Here is a 27414-nt window from a genome sequence, read left to right as displayed (position 1 = left end):
AATTTCCCTGATAAATTAAAACCAACCAAGCCTCGCTTCACCTTTGTTATGACATATCCAATCATCCTTTTAGCCCATCTACAGACAATGAAATGCCAGTCAAGCGTGCAAAAGCAGGTCTCGGGATCTGCAGTCATGACTATGCCATACACGTTAGCTTCTGTGTCAGAGATAGAGGGAGGCTATTTAAGTGATTCATGGACTATTGATTCCCTAGTCAGTCCAATTGCAGGGACTTCGATTGGGAAACCTGTTCCCCTGAGACCTATCCATGCAGATGCCATATTGCTGTGTGGTGAAGCAGAATTGATATTAATTTGGAGCTATCTGTTCAACTAGTCGATCTCACTTTATCCTTCACTATAAGCCATTGTGAAAGACAGTCACCCTGGGAAAACAACATATCATGCAAACAAACGCGAGACAAATGCAATAAGTGCTTTATGATCTTTTTTTCTCCCCTACAGAAAGGAGAGACAGTGAAAAGGATACGAGAGGAGGTAAGCTACAAAATAGAGTCGTTCTCAGCTTCCCAGCATGCATCATGCACACATAACAAACTGTATTCCTTTTAAGCTAGTGCGGCACTATTCCACATGGATTTTTACACATAAATGTGGTTTAATGCTGGAAAAAAGACACTGAAACGCCCTTACGTCCCACATATGTCCTCAAAACAGTTGATGTCCACCACATTGAATCTGAAAGACTGCAGAAGACATGAATATTTAAATTAAGCCTTTCATCTCAAGGGCGCATGATGCACACACACACACACAGCAGACTCTAATTCATTAGTTTGATATGAATGCGTTGGTATTTTCAAGGTAGTTGCTAATAACAATAGCTTCCAGATAAAGATTGAAGTGGGTTACCAAGGAGAAAAACCCAGGAGTGGGTGAGTGTGTCCCTCCGAGAATAAAAAATAAAATCTTTTTTTTTTTCTGACATTAATAATCAGTAGACATTCTTCCTTGTCTCTAGTTCTCTAGCTCGCCTGAACCTCTACCTAATGGTTTTTGCTTCTTAACAACATAAAATGTCAAAAATAATGTTTATTCAACCTAATTAACAGTTTGGGGGTGGCAAATGTTAACACAAGCCTGCACATGAGGCATTCTCTATTGCATTAGTTGGGACACCACAGGGGTCAATCCTGGGCCCGGTAGATGTCATAAACTGAAGAAATTCCCACTGGAGGTTTTTTTATTTTTTTCTGCTGTTTTGTGCTTTTTATTAGCAGAAGTAGAATACTTTTTTTTTGAAGAAGAAGAAGAAGAAGAAATACATTTCTATCACTCCACAACAAATCTTTTAAAATTCAGAACAGAAAAGAAATTAAAAGGTTAAACAAATTAAAACAATCATAAATTATAGTGGAATTCATTATAATCACCAAGTCTATACAAGATTGAAGCAGAACTGAAACTACTATTTTGTGGGGGGGAAATGGTAATGGTAAATAAACTTCGGCTCAACATGTTTGAGCTTTATGCTTGGTTTGCATGCTTTACAGTAATTGCATCAGATAAGCGTTTTTATTTTATTTTTTGCTATTTTATAGATAGTAATAATATATAATTTGAATAAAACGTAAGTTATACCGCAGCTTCAATACATTGTTGACTAAACTCACTTACATTTGCATGCATTTGTGCATGATTGATAGAGAGATCAGTTTAAATGAAGCTGACAGTCAGATCCCTGCAGGAGAATAAATCATGCAGTTCAGTCCAGATCTCTGCTGGAGACATCCACACATTTGGACAGAACACACACAATACACACACCTAACACAAGGCTTATGTGGGCGGAACTGGTTTCCCTGAGGAGGTCAGGTAAATTTCTGTTTTACAGACGTACGTTGTGATTTTAATCCCATCCGAATCGAACATGCCGGCGTTCTTCTCGCACAACCCCGGTTAAAAAAATACAGAACAAATTGCCTACTATTTTCTCGAACATCCTCTGAGAAATCTAATCCTGTCAGGATAGGAATGTCTTGTGGTATATTACTTTTTTTGTTTTTGTTTTTTACAATGCTGAATACAGTATTTTTTTTTCTTCATTATGGATTAAGGTGTTAAAAAAACAGTTGGTGGTTCAAGTACTGCTGGCATCCTACCTGATGTAGAAAGAAAATGCATTTTTATTGATTAATGTGCCTAAAAATGCACACATGCCTCCTGCATATTTCATTTCTGAGGTTAAAGGGTTAGTTCAGCCAAAAATGGCATAAATTACTCACCCTGAAGTCATCCTGGGTGCATATGTTCTTTCAGACAAATTCAGTTAGAATTATTTAAAAAATTGTCTTTGATCTTTCAAGCCGTTTGATGCCACTCATCGGGTGTTGCACTCCATCGGTCCATGAGAAGTTTAATAAAAACAACTCAAACATTAAAAAAAGTGTCTCACACAGCTCCAGGGGGTGAACAAAGTCCTCCAGTAGTGAATAAACGTGTTTTTGTAAGAAAAATATCCATATTCCAAACGTAATAATCACTTTAATCTAGCTTGCAATTACAGTTGTAAACGAAGCAGTTTTGGGGCAATGACGCTTTGCGCATGCGGCACTCAGAAATGACGCAGGCAGAAACAAAACAACGGTCACTGGGGGATTTCGATATAAGCCAAGAGGGAGACTGGTTTTCCTTTGCTATAGTAAAGCATCTTTGTTCACCCTTTGGGACACTTTTTTTTTTTAATGGATGCGCTTTTTATTAAACTTCTTATGGACCGATGGAGTGCACCACCCACTGAGTTGCATCAAACGGCTTGAAAGATCAAAGAATTTATGGGCTAATTTTCATTTTTGGGTGGACTAACACTTTAAAATACAATTAAAGCAAAGCCACAACTTTCCTATGCATTTGAGCAGAAATACCACTAGAGTAAATGCATAATATTTAGTTTATTTACACTGTTTTTTTATTTTACTGTCTCTTTATCAACCTCCCATCCATTTACTGTTCCTTTACACTTCCATGCTTACAGAGCAGTGCCCGTATCAATATCTCAGAAGGCTCATGCCCAGAGAGAATCATCACCATCACGGGTGCCACAGAGTGTGTGTTTAGAGCCTTCACTATGATCACAATCAAACTGGAGGAGGTAAGTACAGAAAAACCACTCTTACATATACAAGCATGCTGAGCAATAACCATACAATAAAAACATGCATGTCATTGCGCCAATATTAGAGAAACAGACCCATAAAAAACATCAAGACTGACCTTATTAGTCAAGACTAATGGAAATTGGATAAAAATCTACTTATACCTATGAATAATTACTTAATGCTATGTTAAATCTACTCACGTCTGTCACATCGTCAACAGTATGTGCAAATTACTGTTGCTATTTGTTATCGAACATAAAAATTTGATGACACCGATGAATAACCACTTGATGCTATTCAAAACCTTTTTAAATTTCTCGCATCATTAACAGTCTGCGAATAACTGACTTGTGCAGAAACTGAATGGTTTCCGAACGATTTTCAGAGATAAAGCTGTCAGGTTGAATGCGTGAACACCCTTTAACTCTGTGTGTTTGAATTTCAGCTATTTTTGGGACATGGTTTGTAAGAACAGCTGGATGAAAGCGTCGTGGGTAGTTTTCATATATTGTCAGTCGGCCCCATAGCAGTGGGGTGCATATCTGTTGTAGGATAACCTTCGAAATATAATTTGAGCCCCTACACGTTACATTCCCTTGCTGATGCCAGTGAACGATTGCTGAAATGAGACATACAGCTCTCTGAAAAAAATGTGCTAGACTTCTCAAATCACGATGGGACTTTACTGATGTGTGTCAAGTTCGCCTGACAGCAACATTTACTCAACCAATGGCATGAGTCTGAGGTTGCGATCTGTATTTATGAGCGATAACACTTTTAAGCTTAGGAAATTGGGAGGAAATTATAAAAATGAAGCTAAGTGCATAAGCAGCCAAATGTAAACCTGAAAATACCCAGTCATTTATAGACACATACATACTTATGCGTCCCACATCCGTATTTTATATTAATGGCATCAGTAGAGTTATATAACTGCCAGTCAATGAGGTGTGTATGTCTGCCTGCAGCATCCGCAAAGTAATAATGAATCTTCTCACTCCTGCTAAATTCATTATGTATTTGATATCCTTTCATAGCAGGCAGGGTGCCATTCATTAAACATCTGTTAGGAATCTCCCTGTCTTCCGCACGAGAACCATTTCCGTAACGGAAGAGTCACCATAGAAACCCCTGAGGTGGCGGCGGGGTGCGTTTATGATGAGCATTACTGGTTGAGTTTTACAAGGAGCTCTATTGAGGTCTGGCCCAGCTTTGATCCAGAATGTTTTTGCCCGCTCTTTCAGTCAGCTGAGAACATGGAGGACATCTAAGAGCCATGTTTCAGGGTTTCGGATGATATATGACAGAATAGACGAAGAATTTTGGAGCTTAGGGAGAAGACTGTGAAAGTCTAGACTAGAAAAGAACAGAGTTGGGTTTTTTAAGCTTAAATTTTACAAAATGTTTTATTTAAATCTAATGCAGACATTCCCATTTTTTCTTTCTTCAAATATATTTACTTGAAATAGCCCTGATTTTTAAATATTGGTTAATATTCACATGACATGCAGGTACACAAATGTTTAATGCACTTCATGTTGTTAATAACAACAAATGTAATATATATTTTTTATTGACTATCCTATTTTGTTCTTGTAATTTGGAATCAGTAACAGAACCCCGTTTAAATATAAAGCAGTTGTGTTAAAATAATTATAATTAAAACTAAATACATTTACATTAGAAATCTGCCATCATAGATTTGTATGGTACATTTCACAAGTAATTACAAATAAATTACATGTAACACATTGAATTAAACATTACATTTAAGCAGAAAAGTATTTTCTTGTAAAACTTCAACCAATAATCTCATGTATTCTAATATATTAGTTACATTAGAATATTTCATCCAATGTATTATTAACAACTTTAATAAAAATCATGTTACATTGTATAATAATTATAATTTATCATCATATTTTTAATGCTTGAGATCCAGGGGGAAGTCATGTCCTAATGGTTAGAGAGTTTGACTCCTAACCCTAGGGTTGTGGGTTCGAGTCTTGGGCCGGCAATACCACGACTGAGGTGCCCTTGAGCAAGACACAGCTCTTTAGTTGCATCAGATCAAAAGCCTTTACAAATTGTCATAAATTCTGAGCCAGGACCCCCTTACTCAACAGCTAATATGCAAATAAGAAAGTCAATCTGCTGAGAGTAATGTCTAAATTGATATTTTATTATCCAGGAGGGTTGTTAAATGAGACGAGAGGGATGCGGGGTAAAGGCTTTGTGTGATGTCCTACATCAAGAATGAATCAGGGGAGTGGACATTCTTTATTCACTGTAATTAAGAAAGAAGTATATTAATATCACTCCTAATTCCACTGAGAAAAGACTACAGAGAGCCACAAAAAGGCACTGGGAACAGAAAGTAATAGAGAATATAATTTCAGTCAGCCATTTGGATATTCCTTTCCACAACATCGGCAAGAAAAGATGCACAGATTTCTTTTTTTCCACCTCCCCTTTGTTCTCTGGAGGTTTTGGGGCGAGACTTTGAAAGAACACAACAACACCGTCTCCAAACCTCTAGCGCTGATGGAAACACTAAACAGAGAAGAAAAAGACTCAGTAGCTCTACTTTCTGAGACGCCACTTGCGGCATATTCATTCGACTCACGTAGGTGAGGTCTAGGTTGATGGGCAAAGAGACAGCACACGCTATTTACATTTCAAACCCGGCTAGATTCCTGCTCCCCCCTAATTGATTGCAGAAGTGGTGGGCCACGATTCAGGCTGATATTTATTACCTGGTTTAATTAAAGAGAAAGCCTCGGAAACTGCACTGGGTGAATAATGGTCGCTGAAGCTGATTTCTTGTAGTGGCTGGAATATGAGTGTGGAGCGCTAGTTGTCCTCCTCTACTTGAAGGGATAGCTCTACTTAAAGCAATAACCATAAGAAATTTCTGAAAAGACAAGATGTGCTATTTTATCGGGGTTCTGTTTTCTCACCTTGCGAATGCAAGTCACATCTTGATAGAGACAAGTGCGGCTGACAGGTGGGTAATTATCGTTTAATTTGGTCATAAAAATCAATGGGTGTCTTCGACAGCGTTGCAACTGTGTTCAGTCAACTATAACCTTTTGATAGCGAGGCACATCGATCTGCAAACTCTGAATAGGGAAATTGATTAAAGTGGCTTTGGTAAAGACCATTTCATCAGATTGCAGTCAAAAGCCACGAAGGGTCAATGGTGCACAATGGCATTTTCAAACCTTGGAACAAAGAACATACGTTAACAATCCTTGTGAATTATGAGGAAATCCTTCCAAGGGAAATCAATAGATTAATTCATGGCATGCCTCAAATCTTGTTGAGCAATGCTGTTGATAGTTTACAACCAAGCCTCGGATCTCTTGTAACCTGAATCAGGTAACAAATAACTGGTGCTTTTTATTTACTTTTGCTTGTTTCCAGCAAAATATGCCAACAGTTGGCAGCACTCATGTTTGGAAAGGCCAGAGTCGTTGATTCCCTCTATAAAGTCTTTTAGCATGAGGATATCATAGGGCCAGTTCCCTCCGGGAGTAACATGAGGTTCATTCACTTGCTCAAGGGTACAAGTGATGGATCAGTGCTTGAAGGCTCAATCCTAAAACGTTCTACTTACCAGACCAGATGGTTATGCATGGTTCCAAACCACTCAGAATCAAAATCCTTATTCTTTTGAAAGATACCATAAAAGCCACAGCACAACTTTCCGATAACACGTCATTCGTCCTATGTTTGGCTCTGAAGGACTTGGCTGCTCTTGTGGCGAATGGCACAGTCAGCAGTAAGCCTCCAGTCACGCTGCGGCTGGTCATCCCGGCCAGCCAGTGCGGTTCCCTCATAGGCAAGGGCGGCTCCAAAATCAAAGAGATCAGAGAGGTGAGTGCTTTTCTATATCCTTGTCTTTCTTTCCTCCTCCCCAAGACTTCCATGTTAGGACTGCTTTCCCCCTTGCATATTTCATGTGTTTGGATGCCAGTAAAAGCCCATTTATTTTACATTTATGGTCTCTGGGCTGTCAAGATGGTATGAGGTAATGGTGAATGGTCTGTCATGCTAAATTGGTAGTGTTCCGTAATGCAGGGGGTGTGGGCAAGGTTGTTGGAGTTCATATCAAGTGCGTTCAGCTTATCAAAGCAAGAAAGTACGTTCTGAAATGGGGTATGTTTGGTGGGTTGTTGGAGGCTTTAAAGTTAGCAGCACCAAGTAAACACAGTGTATCTCAATGTATTAGTCCTGCCTTCTTGCTTCATGGGGTTTGGTTAAGCAACTTTTGGAAATCTCAAGGGGTTTTTCCACCATTGTTTTGATTATAAATGTATGTGTGTTTTAACCTAGCAATACTTAAGGGGGGAATTGCTAGAAGTTATCTAAATCTGTTTGGAAACATTTTCAAAGAGAAACCCAAATGTGAAATTATGTCATTAATTACCCATCTTCATGTCATCCCAAACCAGTAAGACATTTGTCACAAATTCAGATATTTTTGATGAAATTCAAGAGCTTTCTGACCTTGCATAGACACCAATGCAACTACCACGTTAAAGGCCCAGAAAGGTAGTAAGGACATTGTTATAATAGTCCGTGAGACATCAGTGGTTTAACCGTAATTTTACGAAACTACAAGAATTATTTTTCTGCACCAAGAAAACAAAAATAATGAATTTATTCAACAATATATTTTCGTCCATGTCGATCTTTGATGCGCATTCATGTACCACGATGCACCCATGTGGTGCCACACAAAAAGTATTCTCGTGGCTTTATAAAATTAAGGTTCAACCAATTATTCCACATGGACTATTTTAAAGATGTCCTAACTACCCTTCTGGGCCTTGTCTATGTAGGGTTGGAAAGCTCTCGGATTTCAACAAATATATCTTAATTTATTTTCCAAAGTTGAACGAAGCTCTTATGGGGGTTTGGAAAGACATGAGGGTGAGTAATTAATGACAGAATTTTCATCTTTGAGTGAACTATCCCTTTAAGGTTTGGGTTGGTCCTCATTTTCCATTACATAGGTCAGGGGTGTCCAATCCTGCTTTCAAGGGATCAAGTTATTAATGAACTCCAACCCTAAATAAAGACATCTCAACCTAAACATGCTATTAAAGGCCTCACCTGTCAGACAGGCGTGTGGTAGCTAAACTCTGCATGAAGCTGGCATTCCAAGAGCAGGATTAGACAGGTCTGACCTAGGTAATGATCTGTTCTTCTTTGGTTTGGCAGAAAACAGGGGCTCAGGTACAGGTGGCAGGAGATCTTCTACCTAACTCCACAGAGAGAGGTGTGACGATATCTGGCAGCCAGGATGCCATCATCCAGTGTGTCAAGCTCATCTGCACTGTAATACTGGAGGTAATTTGACTCTGGGCTTCATTAACACAAGACTTTTATGCATGCATTTGCCTTGAAAAAAACTGTTGTGGATGACTATTGTGTGATATTCCTAATCTGCAAGACTTCAAAGGCTTCTGTGCTTCAAAGACCGCATACTGGTTTTCAGTTTTATCTTTAGTGGCATTGATAAATGGATATGATACATTTCTGGAGACTAAACAGATATTCTTATTAATTTTTGCATGTCAAATACTTTTTCCTAACTAACTGCATGTTAAAAATCATTACAGTAATGATTAGTGAATGTGGTCTCAGCTCTCACACAGCGTTTGGTTGAGCAATTGTGGGGGGATGCGCTTCACTGGGTTTTCATCAATTTGGCCTTATTCTGACCTCTTAATTGAATTAAATATGAGCAGGTACAGTCAGTTATCGGCGTACTAATGTTTTATTCGATAAAATATGTCCTTCAGGCCCAGATGACACCTCGTCTTGGACTAAAAGGCCATGAGTGATTTCAGAGTCATTTTGTAAATGCATTTTATTTTTTGGTTTGAACAACAGACTTGTGATGCTACTCAAAGAAAACATGCTCAGGGCACGTTTTCTACATTGCAAGTTTTCCATCTGAGGATATCATGAGCAAGCATTAATAGCATTCTGAAATAATTTGGCCAAATGACTTCCTGTGAGAGGATAATGGTATGCTTTTAAGTGATCCGATGAAGAGCCAATCGATAAATGTTACATTTGTGCACCGTGCCAGCATTTCCAGTCATTAAGATAATATGACCAAATGACTTTGCAAATGCCTTGGGTAAGACAAACCGTGATTTGTTCTAGACTTTTTTTAGTGTTATTGTCGAATGAGCTGAGAATGATAGTCAAAGTTTAATATTGAGGGTGAATTTGTAAAGTTAAAATGAATAACTGTTGTCTGTTTGTAGTCTCCTCCAAAAGGTGCTACCATTCCGTACCGCCCCGCTCCTGCTCCAGGCACGGTGCTCCTTGCTGGAAATCAGGTAAAAATACACACCAAAATGGCAAAACACATGGTTCCTTCATCAGCAATACTAACTGTCCTATTTTTTTTTTTTTATAAAATCCATAACACTTAAAGGTGCACTAAAAATGTCTTACACCCATTTTGATCTTCTAACAATACTAATGAGGTATATATATATATATATATATATATATATATATATATATATATATATATATATATATATATATATATATATATATATATATATATATTTTTTTTTTTTTTTTACTTTAACTGTTTAAAGAACCAAATATTCCATAGTGCACCTTTAATAATTGTTAAAGGAATCGATCAAAGATGTAACTTTGTTTCAAACAATTATTACCTTTTCCTTCTGGGGAATTGTTGCATATCCTGACCACTCTTCTTAAAATAATGAAAGTGAATGAGTTGTCATGCAAACAGTCACAAAAGTAGTCAACAAATCTACTGTACAACAAGTCTACTGTATTCCAAGTTAAATAATGACAGAATTTAATTTTGGGACAAACTATTCCTTCAAGGCCTTGTTCACACTGCACACAAATCTGATTTGTTTTTTCAAATCTTCAGTCTTCAGGACTGGCTGTCCAAAGTGACATTTTGCAAGGAATGGAATTGAAATCCATTTTTTTCAGACAGTATAGTCAATGTCTGGTACAGCTACATCGATTGTGAGAGTCATGACGTACGTGTCATTTTGATGCCGAGAGAGTTGTTTCTTTTACAGCTGAAATTAGCAAGTTGTCATTGTGGATGTTTATTATGGCTTCTCACCATGGTGTTAAATTTACCAGGTTTACAGTATTTAATTGTATGAATGCATGCATTTTAAAGGATGACTGTATTGAAATCAGTTTTTTGTTGTTGTTGTAGATCAGTCTAGTCATAGTGTTTGTATACATCAAAAAATAAATAAATAAAGATGCCGGTGTGAACAAGGTTTAATTGTCTCAAATATAAGCCTCATAGCTAGTGCTGGGATCAAGCAGATCCAATTAACATCACCAAAAACACCAATCCCACCTGTAAACATGCTGTGTGCACTGAAAATACTTAATATTCAGTTGATTTAATATTGTAGAGTTTCATAAAGCGCCACACAGATGACAGCATGCTGCCTCTATATTTCCTTTAATAAAGAGCGTCTGTCCATCTATGAAGGGTATTTTTGCTTTGGGACAGTCTGTGGTTATGAAATATTTCTAAGCTTGTTTGTTGTGTGTTCTCATTAATGACATGGACTGAAGTCATGTAAACAAAGCATTGCAAACATGAATATATACATCTAAGGTTTAGTTCCATTTATTAGGTTACACTGTTATGAATCTGTCATGCAGCTAATATCATATTGCGAGAAATTCTTACAGCCTCAATAGAGCTTATTCAGTGTGAATGGCATGTTTAATTTGGCACAAATGAAAATGGGATTCAGGAATGGAAGTATATTCAAAACCTGAAACGCAATCTGAACAAATGTGTGAGTAAAAAGCGTTCACAAGTCCCAGTTTTGTCTGAAGATATATTTTGATTGCTTAAACTAAATTTGTTTGTCAAAAACATTTCTTACTTAAATCATTGTATTTAATGGCCTTTGATTAAACTCTGCTTCCATCCTTCACAGCCTTGTTTTCATCCCCATCAAATAAAGTATTCTGTCTATCCTGACTAAAGTCATTTGTTTCACTTTTTAATCTATCGTTAGCACCGTTTCAAGTAATTCTCTAACACATTGCCTGAAGAGAGTAGGGGAGGCCGTTATGTTTATTCGTGTTGACACAGCTATTCATTATCAACACTACTATGCATGAATAACAGTAGCATTAAGATCAATCAGGTTTATGAATATTCCTAACCATTAAAATTATTGTGAAGTCATTTGCCAATAGTGTAATTAATTGGACTGGTAGAAACTTTGACGTGCACTTACGATGCATCGTCTGTTTAATATATTTACCTGTCTGTCATGATGAATAAGATTAATGTCTAATAATGCAATTAATGTTCATTGCTTCATCTTTTTTTAACACTTTTCTGTCTGCATTCAAATCATACCTAATGGTAACGATAGCAAAACTGACGCTAAAGTACATGCGAAATATGTATAATCGTAAGACTAAATGACATGTGAATGAAGCCTTGGTTTGTGTCTCTGTCCCCTATTTGCCTTTTTAAGGTTTTCGAAACATCAGAGTTTGCGTCTCACCCGCTTTTCTCAGTGGCTCAGGGCGGGCTGGATCTGCAACAAGTGAGTATGACTTATCCATGAAGGATAATATAGGGAGCCTTGCTTCCCACTCTTTCTTTATTTGACACTTTTGCCCCTGCATGGAGATGGGAATTCTGTTCCCCTCTATCATTCCTCTTGCCGCATGTTGCAGCCAGTGTCCTCCCCACTTGAGCAAGGGAGCGAGACTATACAGCAATTACTGTTTTTAGAAATGAGATTGTTTTTCCACTTGACATTCAGTTCAGGCATGGCTTTACCATTGATCCGCTGCAATTTTATTGATTTTTGCTGAGAACTGAGTTTTGACTTGATTTTGTGAATTTGTGTAAACTTTACAGGTATTAAATATAGGGTGTCCCCCAAGGCTGTGGCTTTGGACCTATAATGTTAACATTTTAAAAGATATAGCAATAAATATTTATTTTTTTACCCAAAACACTTACTTTTCTGTTTTTATGTAGCTCACATACACAGAATTATGAGCTCAAAAAAATAAAATAAATAAAATGCAACATTATAAAATGTATGCATTCGTAAATTTTGTGAGGAACTGGTCAAACATGAAGTTGATTTTTCATTTTACTTTCTAAGTTTGTTAAAAAAAAAATCTACTTTGCTTTGAAATGTATAATTTACAGGGTGTGAAAAAAAAATCCCTGTTCTTTAACAGTATGAGGTGCTTATCACTGACGTTTCTGTGAGAAACATTTATTCTGGATGTTTTAGTAATAAAATACTCTGCTGCTGTTGGAAGTTCATTTGAGGATACTATGATGGTGTGAATGACTGATAATCTCTCGACGTAATGTTTAGGTCTTCTGGGCAGACTGTTATCAGTGTATCTGTGCAAGTTTAACTATGAAGATTAAAAGGAATAGTTGATAGCATCATTCCCAAGTCAGCAGTTAAGCACAGTGGTGAAATCATTTTTATCATGGCCTTGAGACACAATATTAAGGTTAAGAGTGTAAAGTGTCTATAAAAGGAGTTTTTCCTAAAAGATAAAATTGACCAAGCTTTATGTGATTGCAAATCTACGAGATTTAAATTTTTCTGTGAAACCCAGAAGAGATGTTTAGCAGAATGTCTAAGCTGATTATATTTACATAAGTTTACATTTGCACTTTAACTTGCACTTGAACAAGTGGCATTTGTTGTCACTGTTTGCTGGTATGATACATATAATATTCCTGGTCTGATAAAGAGCTATAGCGGAGGGCAAACATTAGTTAAACGACTAAACTAACTGTTTTATGACTTTAGAAGTTTAATGGACTACATTTATGGCCTTTTTTGAGATTGACATTCCCTGGTCACTGTCTGCTTTCGTTGTATGGAAAACAACCGCATGAATATTACTGGAATCATCTTGTGTTTTGAGAGTGAATTCATTTTATTTTTTGGGTGAACTGTTACTTTAAGTGTCAGCCGCCTCTGACTAATGCTGATGTGAGGGCCAAAAAGGGGAACCATGTGACCTTCCAGTACACACACTCTACCTCGAGACCTGTAAGGACGAGGTGTCAAGCCCGAGCACTGACATTCCTCTTAAACGAGCGGAGATAAATGCTGTCTGCCAGGAGACAAGGGACTGACATCACCACGGCTCTCGCTAATGAAGGCACCACGTATGTGTGTGTGTGTGCACAAGGATTATGCTGCGTTAAGTGGCTCAGCCGGGCGATTAATGCATTTCTACATTATTTACGAGCGTTTTGAGCTCAGAGAACAGGAAGGAAAGAAATAATATGGAAATGACTGAAATGATGAAAGCTCTGTCTCCTTTTTGCTACCTTAAGTCCTTACCCGGCATAGCTTTTGAAACCAAGTAATAGTTCAACCAAATTAAATTCCAGTTTATGTCCTCAGCCCCCTCAAAAAGGTTAGGAGCAAAATGAGGGTATCAGGCTCCAGAAATAAAATGCCATTAAAGAGATCCAAATAACTTACGCGCTATATTCCAAGTCTCCTGAATCAGAAATAATCCAAAATTGAAGTCCTCAATAATCAGTTGTGAAGAAATGAGAGTAGTGTCATGTCTTTGGTATTCTGATGTAAATTCAATATCCAACTGCTCCATAGAAGCAAGCAAGCCGTATTTTTTACATTGTAAGCTCAAACTGAAAAGGAACAGGAGGACAAACAATAAAGATAATAAAACAAAATGGAGCCTATCAGAGACACTGAAGAGTATAGGGGTGCCAGTCACGTAGCAAACTCTTGAGCTAAACCCGTCCTGACAAAGAAGGGTCATGTTTCCCCACCCTAAACAATGTTTGTCTTGAGAGCCGTGACCAATCATTTTCATTAACTTGGCTACCAGAGACACAAACTAGGGTTGCTCCTCAACATGGACTGCCATTTCTGCATCACTGATCTTTTTTATTTTATTTTCCATTTTATCCTCCCTTGGTTTCTCTCTCTCCATCCCTCTTCCATGCGTTTAAACTTTTAAACAGGGTTATGCAAGAGAACCTCTGGGAACAGCACACAGCGTTCTCTGTAGCTTTTGCGTCTGGCTATTTGGCTTCTCATTCTCTTTGATGAAGAAGCCTTGATTCAGAGATCTTCTAGTTTCACATATGTCCCCTTTAGAAAGTTTTTGAATAATAAAGGTGGGAGGGTGGTCAAGAGGGATCTAGTTCTGGCCTGACAAGTTGACAAGTGCCCAAATATGTTCTAAAATCAGGCAACAGAGAAGAGAAGACCGGCAAACAACTCTAGGCTTGAATGTTTATATCTTGCATAGATATATACCAATAATTACATATAAACATACATTCATAATTTAACAGCTTCAATGTTTAGCGTGTGCGAATGTTATATACTTCTTTGAGGGTTCAACATTTCTTTTAATAACATTAAAATGATGATAGCTTCTACAGCTTATTTCCTGATCTGAAGATTCTGTAGAAGATGCATAATAGTGCCCCTTACTGTAAAACAGTGAAAACATGGATTGCCAGATGATGGAGAAAGAGTTAAATAGTTACGAGTCATATTATTAAATAATATGTTCTAAGTGTTTCTTTCAATTTTAACACTTGTTACTGTTTCTTTTTCAGGCTTATACTGTACAAAACCAATACGGCATTCCACACTCAGAGGTAAGAAGCTTTAAAGAGAATTTCTGAAAACCGTCTTCATTCGGCATAACTTCCATTAGTTGAGTGTTCTTTTGTAAAGTAAATGAGCTTGTTTTACAATTGTGAATGAACTATACAGTATGGTTAAATTCTCAGCTGTGTCTTTTGACAAAACCCTGTGCATTTTGATAAAACCCTTGCATAAAATTGAAATGACATTTCCCTTCCATTTTTTCCCAGTTGGCCAAGTTGCACCAGTTGTCCATGCAGCAGGGTCTTGCCCCCATAGCTCAACCAACGGCCACCCAAGTTCTGCCTGGTATGTTTTGCCGATCCGAGTCTCTTTGCGGAGGAAGATAATGGTTGGGATGGAGGCAGATCACACAAATTATGGGATAGACAGTGGCTAGACTGTAATCAGCTTGTTGCCACCTTGGTCACATAAGCAGGATTCCCCTTTTAAATCATTCACTGGAATATGGTGAAAAGGTCATATAGTTATGTTTTTAAAGGCAAGGAACAATGTGAATGCAAAAAAGTAGGTTATTTTTCCAACTTTTTCTTTACTTCTAATTAGGCGTGGTGTTGAGATATATAGATATAGAGAGAACTCTAGTGCAAAAACAACTTATATTCACCCAGAAGCACAAGTCTACATTAGCAGCGCTAAATCTCCTCGTACAGTGAGTGTGGATATGACAACAATTTCACCTGAGAACTCATGCTTAAGTACGTGAAATCAAACAGACCTCCCAAAGACCCAAAAGCCATCCAAGTTCAAGGTAACACACCTGAGCTCCATGGAGCATAAGGCACATGCAGATTGCAGCCGCAAAAATGGGGCCAAGCTTTACAAGGCTCCACAGTCAGCTCCTGGGGCTTCTCAGAGGCATGACAAATGTCCAGCTAAAGAAAAAGGAGGGACTCTCTTCTTTTCTTGCTCCTTCACCTTTTTCCCTTGCACAGAACCAGACACCCAATTATACAGCCACCCCAAGATATTCAGCAATGTGTTTTGAGTTGCATGGAGTTTCCCAACATTTGCCAAAGGTTTGGTTGTGTAGGCTCTCTAAAGCTAACAGACTGTTGAATATTACATAAACAAGCACTTTTGGAGCAAATGTGAGAATCAAGAAGCCCCTTCGAGGAATTGAGTGGTCAAAACAAATGTAATAGTTGTCCCCTGCCGCTAAAACTACAAGAGCACATCCTATCATGATATGGCTGGGGAATTCGATTATGTCTGAGGCAGAGCCATATAGAGAGAGAGTTGCGACAACGGAAGTTCGAAATGTTTGGTTGTCACGTGATTCATGTAGACTTCAAATAGTTCCAGGAAGTGCGTTGGCGGCCATTCAAACTGATAGAGTAGAGTGACAGAACTGCGATTTCTGGTAATAAGGAGTCAATAAATGCATTTATTTTATATATTTATACAACACTCTGACATATGTATGTAGCATGAATATGTAGTTACAGCGATGTTGTTTTTAAAATATCAAATCGGGTAATATTTGAGGATTAGTGTTCAATTACCGTTATTTTAAAAACGTATTTCAGGCTAATGTTAAGTTGTATAAACACGGGTTGCTGTTGCCTTTTTACGTAACATATTGTCCATTTTTTCACTGATCTAATGTTAACTTATGTCATATTGATGACTTTCAGGTAGTACAGAGACAGGCTGGTGACAGGTGATTTTCAGCTCACACCGCACCATGGGCCAATTAACTGTTAGCAGCAGTAATTAGCATGTTAAATAAATGTAAAATGAAGCTTACTGTTTATAATTCTTACAATACTTATTCAGGTACACAATATATTCAGGTTTAAAACAACTTAAGCATACTCATATATAAACATGCAAGTTACACTGCCATTCAAAAGTAATGATGCTGAAAATTCAGGTTGGCATCACAGGAGTATATTCCATTTTAAAATAGAAAACAGTTATTTTAAATTGTAATTATACAATAAACTATTTACAGCAATTCATGAATACATTTCTAATAAATTTAATAGCATGACAAGCATTTTGTATGTGTCCTTTCTTTAATGTTGTCCTTGCATAGTATCCACCGTGGTTTGCTGTGCTGCATGGGGATGCTCCACTCGGTCAGAGAAAGGTGTGCGAATGTATGGCTTCCCCGCTGACATAGAGAGGAGAAAATAATGGTTGGCTCAAGTCAGCAATCTAAAAACTAATAAAAATTACAACAACAAAAAATTGTTAGGTAATTATACTTAAATTTATTTGCACTTTTTTACATTGACAATGTTTTACTAGAAATAAGGAACAAGCAAAGCCTTGCAAAACCCAGGGAGGGGAGACTCATGGTGAGACATTGCAGGGAGTCATCAGTGTTACCTATAACTGTGCATTTAACCACCATGTGATATGTACTGTTTGTGGGTAGACAAAAAAAAGGTGTGTGTGTGTAAACTAAACTGAAGTCAGTATGCAGACAAATTGCAGCAAAGCAATTTGTCATGACCAAAAAATTAAAGAGTAGGCTGAGGTCAGATGCTATTCCCACAATCTTTGTACATCGTCCTGTGGTCAAAAAGAGGAGGGCCCTGCTCCACAATGCACCCCTAGACCTGTGAACAAGAAATGGCTGCTGATTACAGCTATGTTATTTCAGGTGATTCATATATAATAAGTACAAACTCGTACTAGTTGAAGTAAAGTGATGTGATTTTTTTCAATATTTAAAATTAGCAAAACCATGTATTCTACCTCTATCAGTTTCAAAGGTTGAGGAAAAAAGAACAAGGATACTCAGAGAAGGTAAAGTGAGAGTGAAGAAAAAGGACATGGCTAGAGAGGAGAGACAGGGACAGGTGACACTGCCCAGTCAACCAGCAGCAAGTCAGCCAGCAGCAGTCAGCATTCCAGTGAACCATCAGCCAGTTACCTGGGTCTATTAAAAAAATTTAAGAGACAAGAAAAAAAAAAAAATCAAACAATGCAAAGGCAGCACTAAGAAAATAATGAAAATTCAGCTATCAAAAAAAAAGGTCCCCTCAGCTCTCCTGACCTGCATCCTCACTGATGCTCCATCCCAGAACAGTTCAGTGGCACCACTAATCCTCCACCCACCAGCAGCCACAGAATGTTACAGTATGTTACATTTAAACACTAACACGTTTAAGTATATAATACAGTATTATTATATAATATAGACAGGTAATAGTAAATGAATCACAATAAAAAAACACTCCACCCATGTTTTTGCAAACTCAATTCACTCTAAATATATATCAATAGGGCGCATTTTATTATTAAGTAATTTAATACGCGTAATAAGGAACAAACTTTATAACCTAATTTTTACCACTTCCACTCACCGCTGTCACACGTTATATTGAACTAACGTAATAGGCTATGTAACGTTAGCTAACCTTCCCCACCCTGCAAAAAAATGTTTATACTCCTTTTTTTCTTATTGCAAACACGATGGATGAAACTGAATTATGAGAACAGATTTTACAATTATTAGGGTGTTCGTTACTAACTTTATTCAGCTCCAATCCTAGCCTAATCTGTTAGTTATCTGATAACAAACCTTAAATCTACTCATTTAATGAGTGATAATCTACTAGAAGGTTTTAATTTGCAATGTATTGTTATTGAGATGTACTGATAATATTCAATCTTATTATTTAAACGTCTTACCTTTTTAAAAGTGCGTCGCGAACGGTTTGTTCTGCTGCATCTCTACGGCGCGGCATCGGTTTGCTGCTACTTCCGGGAACTATTTAGAGGCTCCACGAGCCGCCATTGCTGTAAAAAAAGCGTTCCATTGGAGTCAATGGAGTTGTCGCAACTCTCACTCTATATGGCTCTGGTCTGAGGTAAAAAGCTCATCAGTCAAGGCAATGTTTCAGTCTATTAAATAGGCCCCTGTTGGGTTGAGAGGCGCTGCTGGGTCTGGGTCTCCTGTTGAGACAGGAAGTAGATGGAAAGAGAAACAGGCTAGCTCTGTGCCCATCCCTGTTGAAAAAAACAATCATTATTTTCTTATGATATGAATTTTTTAAATGTCAGTATACCAGTGTCTTTTAAACAACGTTCAGAATGCGACACTGTTTGAGAGGGGTCTCTTTTCACTGCTGCACTGTGGGGTGGAAACATCTGTACGTGTTACTAAGTGTCAAAGTTCCAAAACTACATGAACAAAATAAAAAAACGTCATATACCATGGAAGTGGTATAATTTTGAACAAAACCGTGATATGCATTTTTGGTCTTACCGCCCTTCACTAATTTCATCTCTACCGAGCATAAGTGGCATAATGTTGATCCACAGGCCTAGGTTTTGGCTTATAATCAAGCTAAGATGCTCTTTTGTGGTAAACCAATTTAAAAGGGTTATACATTTAGTAGTTTGGGAGGTAACCTAGTCTAAGTGTTGGATAAGTTGGACTAGTGACTGTCGGGATATGAGGGTTATTCTGATTAACCACCCTGACTGAGCTAATGGGGACTTAGTTTACCTGGTTAACCTTGTTCTGAAACAGCTTGACCACATTAGACTTTGTTTGTTCAGAATGCAAGGATAAAGAACCTTGATGATTTACACGCCAATATAATTTAAAAAACTATTTCAGGTCGTCCCAACCCAAACCATGCCATTAGTTGAGCTACTGTTGCTGTTTTGATCCAAATAAACAGATTGCGATTTGGTTTGATACAGTCCTACAGTCTGAATGATTTTAAAAAAGGTTATTATTTACAATGAACATACAAAAGAGTAAAGGGAGAAAGAAATGTGATGTGCATGATGGGTGAAAATAACACGTCTTAAAATTACTCTCATCCACATGAATTCAGAGGAGCTTCTGTCAAATTTAGAAGAACACAAATGCTGAACGAAATGAAAGGCAAATAAATAAGAAAGCAAACAGTGAATTCTCCTATGGTTTGTTAACTTGGTACCTATTCGTCTTCCAGCAGGTATCGAGTCCGGTTCCCAGACAGCATCACAAGAACTTCTCATTCCAAATGACGTAAGTTATCACATTACTCATGCTACTCACTCATAATCTGTACAACAGCACTTTTGCTTTAGTAATAATGCTTAATTATGTTTTTGTTGTTTGTGAAGACATTATTTAATCTTTGAGGATGGTCATATCTTTGATTTAGACTTAAGTGCTTTCTCTAGAAAGTCCTTTTTTAAAGAACACCTCTCATGGCACACTTTGGCCATGCAGAAATCTTTTCAGAAGTCTTTTTATCTGTCCACCCCCTGCTCTGCTAGAAGAGCTTCACAAGATCCAGTTCAATCCTGTAATGGCGTCTGACATGCTTAGCACTCCTCTGCTGTCAAAACAGAGACGGTAAATAAAACCAGAGCCTTTTGTCAGAGCTCTAGGTTGTGGTGCAGACCCCGCACCCCGGGGGCCGATGGGACGTTCCCTTCATGCCTTCTGACTGGGGCTCCCTCTCGCCTCCACGTCTCCCTGAGATCACAGGATTAATCGACTGGCGAAGGGCCCAGACATGGACTCTGACCATACTCAGATCTCAGTGTTCTGTTCTTTTAAGCCCTCATGCCCAGCTAGTAATAATCTACAATTAAGGCAGCGATAGTTAAATGGTGCTGTTCAAATCAATCTGTGTATGGTCTGACTTTTCCCATTATCGGACACCAGTTAAACAGTTTATATTCTAAAAAGTCATTGTAATGTTGTTTATCAAACTGTTTTTGAAAACAAGTGCATGTGAACTACTACTTATTCATTTTGTGGTGTTGTCAGTAAATGTGGTTAGTGAGCTTTTCATAATTACTCTTAGAATATTCCCTGAAATTTGAGAAATATTTTAGTTATACAAGCCAAGTGCTCTTATACAAATGAGTGTGAAGCTTACATAGTGCATACATCAGCATTTTTGGTTTCTTGTGTAGCTGTAATGACCCGAGTGGATGCATTATCTAAAGGGATTCCGTACAAGCTAATTCATTGACTACCTTGATGCACATGAACAAGAAACCAGCTCTTATCACACTGACACCAGCTTCAAATAAATATTGACTTCCTCAATGCATTAATTAGGTACTAGACCTCATTTCTAAACCTCAATGTACATGGTAAACTTCAAAGAAACTACACCAATTTCTCCAACCAAGGTGCTAATTTAGCATGCTTGTACATTCAAATTCCTGCGTAAAGCTATAAACAGGGCAATGTAAGGTATGTATTATTGAAGTGCCCTCACAGCGATGCAATTCCAAGGCAAGGCAACATCAAACAGACATCAAACGCCTGGCAGACCAAGTTGTTTATCGTTCGCAATCAGGTTTCTCTGTATATAGGAGCAGTTCCTCCATGGTGAACCATCCCTGTAAATGGGTAGAAACATGTCACACTTAGATTGGGATCACAGAGCACAGCAGTGGATGCGGAGACTAACCTGTGAGAGGTGGAGGCGACCATCAGCGATACCAGTTTTAGCTGGGAGGAAATGTGTACATGTTCCCCATACTTTCAAAACTAAACCCTAAGTAGACTCACCTAAAATATACCTAGTCTTCAGCATGACTAGGGTATATATACCTGTGTTTCACTTCGGACAGATTTGACCCCAAGCATGCATCTTGATGTCAATGGATACAAAGAAATCAATAAAACATGAGTATTTGTTTCGAACTGGTAAACTTGACGGTTGGAGGAAGGTGTGTAGGAGTCGATACTTTGTTTCGTTGATATCTTGCTGGAGGATGGACAATTCGTAGCGTTCAAAAAAGGAAGGATATCAGTGGGCAAATATGTGGTGCAGTGCAGAGGACATGCTGGAATCCTCTATGTCAGGGTGGCAGTGAGACCTGGAGGTCGACTATAAGCACTTAGCCACAATCAGCTGAGCCATTAATAGCCCCTGGGCACCAGGGGGAGCGGTGTGACGAATCAGGAGCTTTGACGTTCATGTGACTCGTGAGGAAAGGAATGCTTTGTGGAGCATTTCTTGCTCACATAATCCAACGCAGACTCCAAAGTGAGGGTTGGGGGCTGGGATGCAGGGTGGACAAAATACAACCTGTCAGTCATTCGAATGTCAAACTTTTAACTCATCCCAGTTGGGGTCATGCCACTTTATCATTGTCTGAGCTTGACATCAAGCCTCGAGGTCACCCAACCCCCTCGGTCCACTTCCTTGTGGACATCTTCCACAGAAGGTACAGTAATCTGGATTTATAAAGAAGGTTTTAGCTGAGTTGGATAGCCTCAAACATATATATTTAATCCCACAGTAGGATGAATTAGTTTACCACTTGCTGTTAAACTGACTGGATCTGCTGAACTATTAGCAGAGGCTTGTTATAGAGACAGTGCCATGCACAGGCACAGTCATCTTAGGCCCAGATGAACAAACACAACAAACCAGCACCTCAAAGTTAACCAAGAGAGATTGGAGTGTTTGTTAAGGGACACATTCGATACAGGCATTTGAGCACAAATACTGTCCCTGAAATCAATAGTCACTTGGGAACGGTTGCACCATCTAGACATAAAAAAGCTGGGTGTAAGCCCTACTTTGGGCTTTGCAACGTCCTGCTTTATGATAAATATTTACACCTGTTGCACCAACTGAAACTATGATCAGGCGCAATTATGCCTGGCATAGACAATGTGCATCCACGCTGACACATTCTCCTGCACTTATATAGCTGAGATGACGTTAACGCCACAATGGCTACAACTAATAACATTGAACTGAATTTCTTAAGACATAAATGTAAGTGAAGCCACCACGCCATGGTTTCATTGAGTAAACATTTCCTAACAAGTCTGTGTTTCTATATCTGAATTCACCCTGCACATTTCCATGACAGCATCAGGGTTAAACAAAATATAATAAATGTAATACAATGCTTCTCTCTGGAGTTTTTTATTTTTTTACGTACAATGAATGTCTTTCCTGAGGTAATTTTGACTGTCCATGACATGTCTTGTTTTACTCTTTCTGTGGCTGAAAATAATTCACATTTATAGTTTGTATTTTGTGATAAAATTCACAGAATATGAAAGCTGATAATTTATTTTGGAGATTCTACGTAGAGAAATTCTACGCATGACTTGAAGCGCATTTTATATCCAGCCTAGCCTTACAACCGTTGTATGTCCAGCTGGTGCAGCCGGCCCCTGGGCAATAGGACCAGTTGTATGCCATGTTTTATGAATTTCTGTATTGCAGTTGATCAAGCTCCTGGGAAATTATCCTAATGTGGAATCTGAGCGACACAATTCGTTTTCTTTAAACTGGCTAGGTTGCAATATGCACCATGAACATTGGTGTACTGTGCTGTTCCCGGGAGGACCACTGGTTTAGCTCCAATTAAACACACTTGAACCAGCTAGTCAAGGCCTTCAGGATTTCTAGAAACCTCTAGGCAGGTGTATGGAAGCGTATGGACTTTGGCCCTACAGAGGCTGGATTAGACACTCCTGTCTAAGAGAGAAATAGTGCCAAGGAATAGCTGTTTATATATAATATTTATTAAACTGATTGGTATTTTCTTTCCTCCTAGCTGATTGGCTCAATTATCGGCAGACAGGGTACAAAAATCAACGAGATCCGCCAGGTGTCCGGGGCTCAGATCAAGATCGGCAGTCAACTGGACAGCACTAGTGACCGACACGTCACCATCACGGGCTCCCCAATCAGCATCAATTTGGCCCAATATCTAATCACATCCTGGTAAGCACTGGAAGCCATTCCACCATAATTGAACTTGACCACTCCATGTGTTTACGTGGCATAATTAACACCAAAATGCTGTAGAAGACCCTGACAAAACCTCTGGAATTTTCAATCAGGGGTCTTTCCAGTCCATAGTTTGCTGGCAAAAGAAGCACTCTTGAGCAAAAGCATTGCACAACTACAAAGCAAGGAGATGTGCTAGGAAGAAGCCAGACTGAGGGATTAATTGGCCAAGTTTCAAGCCAGAAGCTTGTTAGAGCTTTAAGGCAGAGTATTTTGGCTGCCTCATAGACAGACTGTAATTTTCTCCCACGAGATCTTTGTGGTTGCAATTTGATCAAATGTTGTGTCAGGCAAGAAAGCAGTAAATTCCTGACAACTCAGTTCCTCAGTGAAGACTTCTCCATCAATGCGGGGGCCAAATTTCATTTGCTAATGTAACAAAATTAATAGTTCTGTTCTTTACCCAGGCTTATAAAAATGTCGGTTCAGTTAACATAAGGAATTTGCAAATCCCTTATAATAAATCTGAACAATTAAAACCAATCTTGTTAGTGAAGTTCAAGTCGGTAACAAAAAGACGACTAGAATATATTCTGTGGACCCGAGCAATATGCATTAATGAATACTAATTAGGAAACAGAATGAGTGGCTTCTTTATTTTTTCCCACATTTCAGTACTGGCTAGGAAAGAAATTAAGATTTCTAACAGATGCAGTGTCGTGCAAAATAATATATTAATTCTTCTAGCATATTATGACACAGCAGGTTGACAAAAGAGCCGTAATTGGGTCTTGAATGAAATATTTATGCTTGTCTCAGGTGTGTTCAACAAGCAGACCGGTGCAGAATGTCAAACTCACTCTGAGAAGCCCCTCATTATTTTATTTGAAATCTGTTACTCCGGCATCCTGCATGGAAAAATTACTATGTTGGTTTTGGGAAAGCTTTTGTTGTTTTGTTTCTGTCTTAATATTATTGATTTCCCATCAGTTGAATTCCTATCAGTTTGGTTTTTGACAAGTGACGGCAACAAACGCCGATCCCAGAGCAACCGAAGGCACTCTAGCGGCAGTATACTTCCTTAATGAGTCAGCTCCATCAAGCCAGTAGAAATCAAACATGATTATTCATGTCCTGGATAAAGTCTGGAGCCGTCACCCCCAATCTGTGTCACTCTCAAAGAATACTTCCTCCGAGACAGACGTCTCGTTTCAATGCATTGCATCAGCGCATTCTGCATATTGAACACACCCCATACTTGATAATGTCCTGAGAAATCAGTTATACGCCCTCGATATGTACGTTAATGGCAGAGCGCATTTGATTACATGCATTCGTCAACATGGTACTCAGGGCAAATGCATCTTTTTGACGAATTGATAAAAGATTAAGGAAATGCTACTGAAATTGAAATCATTTTGTTTCTTTTCCCAAAGCCCTTACCCAAGCCATCACCCTGAATTAAACAGCTCCTTTCCCATGAGTGCCAAGGTCCCCCCTCAAATAATCTGTTGCAACCACCAGCAAAACACACCTCTCTTATGATTTTTTGTTTCTGTTTTTTGATTATTTCTATTTATTTTTTATTTCTCTCAACTTTTGTTTAACATGTCTTTTATTTAACCTTCTAACCCTTCTCCATCCGGCTCCCCTCCCTTGTCCCTCCACCCTCCTCTCCTCCACCTCCTTCCTTCCCTCCCTCGTACAGTTTAGAGACCGCCAAATCCACTGCCCAGTCCTCCTCCATGTCGACCCCTGTAGACCTCAACATGAGCTTCACCCAGACTGCTCCCCATGCATCGTCCTCTGCCGCAGCCCTGGCAGCGATGGGCGGCCTGCCCCACGCTCCAATCTTGGGCGCCCCCTATACCCTTCCCCTCTCCAGCCTCCTGGGAATCAAATCCGTCCCCTTCTTGACTCTCTCGGCCCCTGCTGGCGCCGCCGCTGCCCCCGCCCACGGCACCTTGGCCTCCTACACCGCCAAGATCTCCTCTGCCAACGGCATCAAGAAACCAGAGCGACAGAAGTTTGCGCCCTACTGAAGAGGAACTACCGAGTCCCTCCTTTGTTTCCAAGAGAGGAATTAATTGAGAGTTCTTCTCTTCATAGCCAGATGTAGCGGTGTAGAAACAGACAGCACCAACTTATTTTCTTTTTGGTTTAGTAGCTTGTCCTGAAAAAAAAAACTGTAGGAAAATAATGGCATCAATTTTAATTATGACTTTTTTGGGGGGCTGAGGTAGCCGCTAAAGCCATAGACTATACCTAATCTCCTTTTTTCCCCGAAATCTTTACACACGTTTATTGTCTGCTCTTATTTATTGATAATAACAAAATATTCCCGCAAAGAGTTTATAACGTAGAACACTGTTGACTGATGCTAATCTCTTATGTATCAGCTTTTATACAATGATGTCTGTGAATGCTTCTGTATACAACTTCCTGATTTTCTTTTTTCTTTTTCTTTTTTTTTAGAAATCTTTAAATGATGTATTAAAACAAAATATGAAAAAAAAGGAAATGTTTTTAATAATGACAACAGATCTAAACCTTGCTTTCGTGTTACATTTTTACATTTTGTTCACATTCGTTTTGAAATGTTATTTATTTTATTTATTGTGCGGAGTGTTTCTTTTACAGTCAATGTTTGTTTTCTGTAATGGCTGCAGGTTAAAAAAAAATACTTCCATTCGATCATGGTTACATACGTCCTGAAAAAGACACACGTCTAAGTAACCACGAACAAGATAGTTGTTTAAGTACTGAGTTTCTTTACTTTCTATGGGACGTGTAGGGTGCCACGTTGAAATCTGGTGTGATTAAATATAAAATACGAAAATTTGATCAAATACGAAACAGCTAGCAAATTAATTTCACATTTTTGGCTAGCCATGGTAGTGTATGGACAATATAATTTCAGGGGGTGTCTTTCACCATTTCTAATGGCATAAAATGACTACTATGCATGGTGACTGCCCTTGTTGGAAACTAATGCTGCATGTTGACTTGGCCCCTCACACTAGCAAAGATAGCTAACACACAGGTCTCTGTCGATGGCGTTAAAACTAGGTTGCAATATTGATTTGGAAATACTAGAATATACACATATAGCAGACCTACACACCAACATGCTTCAAGTGTAGCTACAGTAATCATTATGCTCGATCACAGAGTATATTACATGGACTGACTTTTTGTTTGTTTTTTTTCTTAAAAAAAAATAATAATATAGAAATAATCACACTTATTTTTCTAAACCTAGATTCCTAAAAACGTAATGTGACCACTCACATGATTCATTCACTTGGTAGATGTAGGTGTAACCTTGACTCGTGTTTGTCATTTTATTTTATTTTTTATCATAATTTTTTGTTTTGTTTAGATCTTCTCAAACCTCTTTCCCATACTCATTTGCATGAATTTAACTTGGCGTCTATGCAAAACATCTCGGGGGCGGTTCAGCGAGGTATCCTATGTCATGCTTCATAGATGGCCCTAAATAAACCACCATTGGGAAAGGGCTATCAGCAAAGGCGGAACCCAAGACAAGGACAATGATGCTCTCAAATGTATGAACCATGCCATGTAAAATATATATACATAAATATATATGTTATATTATATCCATATTTCCCATTCCAAAGCCTAACAGATAACCACAGTTTAACACACTATACGACACAGTGTGGCTATGATAAACACTGTCACACTTCACAGCGATAATTCCAGGATAGCCGGACATGGTTCGAAAACTGTTGAAAAGATTGCATTTTCGGAGGTCTGGTTTTTGGATTCACATGAGGTTTCGTTTGTCAGCCTTGGCATAAATGCAACTCTTGTTTTAGTTTTATTCATCAATGCCATACAAATGAATAAAAACAATACTGTATTAACGTAA

At 38.4% G+C, this 27414-nt stretch overlaps 1 protein-coding gene across 5 annotated transcripts in view; it reads left to right on the top strand.

Moving 5' to 3' along the window:
* Positions 1-27414, top strand: part of LOC127988287 (poly(rC)-binding protein 4-like) — an 81908-nt gene extending 54494 nt beyond the window's left edge. For 2 of the 5 annotated variants that reach the window (XM_052590945.1, XM_052590944.1), the window contains exons 4-14: positions 468-500; positions 2998-3114; positions 6869-7000; positions 8351-8479; positions 9409-9483; positions 11665-11736; positions 14784-14825; positions 15045-15123; positions 19761-19816; positions 23341-23510; positions 25225-27414. In XM_052590945.1, coding sequence (XP_052446905.1) covers positions 468-500; positions 2998-3114; positions 6869-7000; positions 8351-8479; positions 9409-9483; positions 11665-11736; positions 14784-14825; positions 15045-15123; positions 19761-19816; positions 23341-23510; positions 25225-25558 — 1239 coding nt within the window. In that variant the 3' untranslated portion in view covers positions 25559-27414. The remainder of the gene's footprint in view (positions 1-467; positions 501-2997; positions 3115-6868; positions 7001-8350; positions 8480-9408; positions 9484-11664; positions 11737-14783; positions 14826-15044; positions 15124-19760; positions 19817-23340; positions 23511-25224) is intronic. The other 3 variants (XM_052590946.1, XM_052590948.1, XM_052590947.1) reach the window with 3 other exon arrangements.

The sequence above is a fragment of the Carassius gibelio genome, chromosome B22, assembly GCF_023724105.1.
Source record: "Carassius gibelio isolate Cgi1373 ecotype wild population from Czech Republic chromosome B22, carGib1.2-hapl.c, whole genome shotgun sequence".
Lineage (NCBI taxonomy): Eukaryota > Metazoa > Chordata > Actinopteri > Cypriniformes > Cyprinidae > Carassius > Carassius gibelio.
Note: the sequence above shows the minus strand (reverse complement) of the source record. Positions and strands in the feature narration are given on the sequence as shown.